General features: G+C 42.8%; 1 protein-coding gene across 1 annotated transcript; it reads left to right on the top strand.

Moving 5' to 3' along the window:
• Positions 1 to 403: 403 nt before the first annotated feature.
• Positions 404 to 4,255, top strand: LOC146456436 (uncharacterized). The gene is made up of 2 exons (XM_085092939.1): positions 404 to 503; positions 1,893 to 4,255. The coding sequence occupies exon 2, from the start codon at positions 1,925 to 1,927 to the stop codon at positions 4,253 to 4,255; it is 2,331 nt and encodes a 776-aa protein (XP_084949065.1). The 5' UTR covers positions 404 to 503; positions 1,893 to 1,924.
• The last annotated feature ends 516 nt before the right edge of the window (positions 4,256 to 4,771 follow it).

Here is a 4,771-nt window from a genome sequence, read left to right as displayed (position 1 = left end):
CTCTAACCGGTTTGTACTTTTAATAGAACCACCTTGTCAGATTAATCATCATCAGCTGCTCCTCCCCGCCACATTGTACATTAAAATAAACAGATAAAAAACTGCTGAGTAAGCTCCGCGGTTTCCTTGCAAGGACGCTCTTCCGAAATTTAACTTTTATTGGGTCTGTATTGCATAATAAAATGATTTCTACAACAGACTCACAAGTTTGAACCACACGATGACCCTAACTCTAACTTTAGGGATGCCTCACTGACAGGTATTATAGTCTTGAAAATTCGAAAACTGGAGAACATTTCGTGATTTGCGTCACGGAAATTTTAGAGGCCAGCATGGCTGCGTCGCCAGTTCAGATGACGTCAAAGGCTGTAAAATCACGGCAAACTTGAACTTGACATGCTGCAAGGAAAATTACTTAGTTTCTGTTGACATAAAGGACGTTAACGTCACTAAAGTTGTCTTTGACTAAAGGAACCTATCTATGAGAAGAAACAGACGCAAAGGTGAGTCGGAAAATCGGAGTAACTGAGTCTATTCGAAATTTTTCGTCTCTTTTTCTTCCTCAAAGCATTAGAAGAATTTTTTAGACATCGAGTACTCAGGATATCGCCCTTAGTTACAATAATCGCATACCTAACAAGAAATAGTAACAGCTGGGAACGGAATATTGATGTACTCGTCTTCCGCTCAGAATTGAAAATTATAAAAATCAACAGTACGCAAATAGTGGAATTGTGCCAAAATGTATCATGTCAACCATCTTTACATTCATCTTTCCCTTTTCCAACCACTTTGATTGCGTTCCTTACAAACCATTCTGATCCGGCCGCCGGCCTCGCGAGCCTGGGAGATGGATAAACCACAAGAAAGCAGTATACTAGTATATTTATTACGCTGTACATTTAATGTGTTGCGTGCAATTCTTTACTGATGCCGCTCTACAAATAAAAGTTAAAGATGCACTTTTTATATTTTCCGGTTATCAAAGTTGAGTGGTGCCAAAGAACAGCTGAGCATTAAACTAATTTTCGTTGGGAAACACCTGTTGGAAGTCTAGATCTCATTACTTGCCGTAGAGGTTTCATGTTAGTATTCAGTCAATTGGCCTCGCAAACGGAGAGAACTCATTATTCAGTAAAACTTCCACTTTTAAATGGACGTGACTGAACAAACCAGCATAAATTTACGTTACCACTTCCTGTCGATTAAGTACACAAAGCACCTACAAGGCATATTTATGAGAGGGACGTGGAGAATTTATAATTACTAAACGGGATCAATCGTCTAATTTAAAGCTCTGATTAGACTGGCCAGGACGAAAAAAGTTGGTTTAGGAAACATTGCCCATTGACTCATGTACTAAGAAAACCATCATTTGAAGATAAAGAGAACTTCGTTTGCATCTACAGCCTTGTTCAATACATTCAATTGTGCATCTCTGCTTTGTCCACATTACCAAGGCATGATGTAATATTTCGATCAATTTTTTTCTCAGTTATTTACTTTGTTTATGCTACTGCTGAGCAAAGACGAAAAAACCGAAATGGTATAGACAATACTGACCATGCCTTGCTCAGTTTTGTTCGGCTGCATCGCTAGAGTCAATCCGGAAGAATTTATCAGGGGACATTTAACAAGAGTCGGAATCATTGTCATAAATAATCATGGGCATTAGCAGGGACAAACTTCAACTTACCGCAAAATAATTGTAATTAATGTTAGACCTTAATTGTTAATTAATGTTAGACCTTAATGTTAGACCTTAATTGTTAATTAATGGCGGCCGATAAATTATTCTTTTATTTTCTAGTTTGGATCTGTTAATTTGCTTCAGTTAGCAGAATAGTTACTAATACATTCGTTATTCAGCATCATTTCTCGTTTATTTCCAGGGTAAAGAGGTTTAAGCAAGTAAAAAGAAGAAATGGCATTTAGTCAGAGAATTCGATTAAATCTGATCCAAGAAACGTTGACTGAGCTTGACTTTCTTGCGTTGGTCGATGACTTCCCTAGTCTGTACGCTGGTCCAATCCTCAAGAATGCTCTTAGAAGATATGAAGTTTTCTGGCTGCCACTCGCGGCTAAACTGGGTAACGACAGCAGACTCCTTGCGGCCCCACTGGACATCGCATGGGTTTGGCATCTACATATGCTGTCACCGCATGATTACGAGAAGGACTGCATGACCATCGTATCACAAGTTGTTGATCATAAACCCATGAACCGGTACCAAAGAAATCAGGGCCTTCAGAATGCAAGATATTTATGGGAGGACGCTTACCCTTCGGAACCATTTGAAGTCGACCTGAACCAACCGACGCCATTTTTTATGCCCTATCGTTTGAAAATCCGTTACGACATTGAAGAAGCTTCATACTACCAGTCCAAGTTCTACTATCAGGTATCTTTACCGCATTTCGCTGACACAAAGTTTCTTGCAAGTGCCATTGAACGATATGAACACCATTTGCAGCTCAAACGCCAACATCCGAATGTCGCCATGATCCCGTGCATCGATGTTGATCTAATATGGCATGCCCATCTCCAACATCCGCTACACTACAAACAAGTCGCAACAGACATGTTTGGAGCAATGCTAAACAATGAAAACCATGCGCCAAGTCGTAGCCTGGGATCCAGGGCACATGATTGTGAGCTGGAAACCAGAACTGTGTGGTCTGAGGGAGGGTTTCAGTTTGACAAATCTGGGGCCGTATACAGAGGCGATCCTCCTCAACCGAGACCTCCCCGACCGGATGCGTTTTACGCTTCCCTGGGACGACTCAAATATGTAGTCAACATCGTCCAATTAGAGGCACTAAATTTGGATATCACCAAGACCTACTATGTCCGGCTCTATAACTCGGGTGGGACGTTGATCGTAAAGCAGACCATAAAAGGTGGAGGTAGTGTTTATCTGACGAATCAGTCAGTCGTCCTCAACAATGAAACGCTTCACTTAGTCACAGTAACTCTGAGCCAGAAGACGTTCTTTGGTGAAAGAGTAATTGCTTCTTCTCAAACCAGTCTGCTCTCGTACTTTGATGCATATCCTTATGGTGCACCAGCATCAGAACACGCCTGGGTTATTGACGTTCCTCTCAGTGCAGCACAGAGCATCGTGAGGCTGACCACCAAGTTAAACCCTCCCTCTATCGAAGGGTATCGTTTTAAAGTTCAGCCAGCACTTTTATACTTCACCCATTTTGATCACCCCTCTTTTGTCCTCGACTTTGCACAATCAATGTTGTCCCCAGCTGATTTTTCGAAGACGTACCTTCCTTGTGAAGCTGCAACTCATACATTGCTGGACTGTAGAGGGCGGGAGGCGTTTCGGTGTCGTGTACTGCACTCCACTGCAGCCGCTCTTTCCGCAGTTGAGGTCATCAGCATTCACGGCATTGTTGTAGCTTCTGCTCACACGATCGATCCAAACGTTCTTCCAGACAAAGGATGCATCGAAGACCTCACTAGATGCGTTCATCTCAACCAAGCGGAAGGTGAGAGAGCTATGCTCATCCGAAGTCGGAAAGACTGGGGGATTTGTATTGGCAAATGGCAGAGAGGAACGGTGTTCAATCGTTCGGCTGGTCAAGTTGTAATTACATTTTTTAAGCTGCACGGTGCTTCGAGGAGATGGTGTGAAGTACGCAGGTACAAGGGTGGACTGTATTTGATCCGGCTCGAGCCAGATGTCTTTGTCTATGTGGACCTGAAGAGAGGATTGTTCGTTATGTCTCCATCTGCACACGATGTTCCTGAGATCATTGCCTTGGCTTTCTCAGTATCCATTCTCTATCTGCTCTGCAAACCGTACACTCCAACGCCATCAAATGAGTCGTCACCATCTTTTCACAAGAAAGCTAAAAGTGACAAAGTGACGCCAATGCTTCTTGCAGCAGGATACAAAAGTGCCACAGTTCCAACGAACGTCCATCTGGTACGAAACAACGTTAGTCCTGCAGCTTCGAGTCATTTACTGGATGGTGCTGGTCGGTACGATCTTGATTCAGAACCTGGTCCCGATTGGATAAGAGAACTTCAACGGGGAAAAGAAGAAGCATATTTGTGGTATTTTATGAGCGGCGTTCCTTACGAAATTGAATCCAATGATGACAGCTCTGGAAGGTCTCGAGGGATTTTTGGTGGAGGCTTTGGAGGTGGTAATGGTGGAGGCTTTGGAGGTGGTGATGGAGGAGGCGATGGTGGCGGCGGAGGAGGAGGAGGTGGGGGCGACGGTGGTGGTGGTTGTTGAACAAAACAGACATGGTGTAGCTTAAGCCCAAGTAAAAGAAATTTTGTACCACGCAACATTGATGCCACATGCAATAGAGAACTGCAAATGCTGAATCTGAATCTGAAATCTACAGTGCTGAGGTGAACCCATGAATTTCCATCTGATCGTTAGTCCTAGTAAAGACAATGACTTTTTTTACATTCTCATTTCCGCGAATTACCACCTCTCGTCTGGCCTTGTAGCTCAGTCAGTAGAGCAGCGGTTGAACGAGGTCTAACTGAAGGGTTTTTTTTTCCTATTTCCTACTTATAGGGCTAACACTCAGTCGAAAATTCATTGGTTCACCTTAGTACTTTAAATTTTATTGCAGTGTTAATTTCCTGATTTACTATTAAATTAAACCAAGCACAGGCGACAATCGACTGAAACACTATTTCAAACTGTTAGCAAATGGGGCTTCACAAAATGGCGAGCAAGAACTATCCTTGACATCACCCTATCGATCCATAAGCAAGGATACAAGTCGACGCCCAA

The sequence above is a fragment of the Pavona decussata genome, unplaced genomic scaffold, assembly GCF_977016875.1.
Source record: "Pavona decussata unplaced genomic scaffold, jaPavDecu1.1 SCAFFOLD_254, whole genome shotgun sequence".
Lineage (NCBI taxonomy): Eukaryota > Metazoa > Cnidaria > Anthozoa > Scleractinia > Agariciidae > Pavona > Pavona decussata.
The sequence above is the reverse complement of the archived record's forward strand: the minus strand, read 5'-3'. Positions and strand labels throughout refer to the sequence as shown.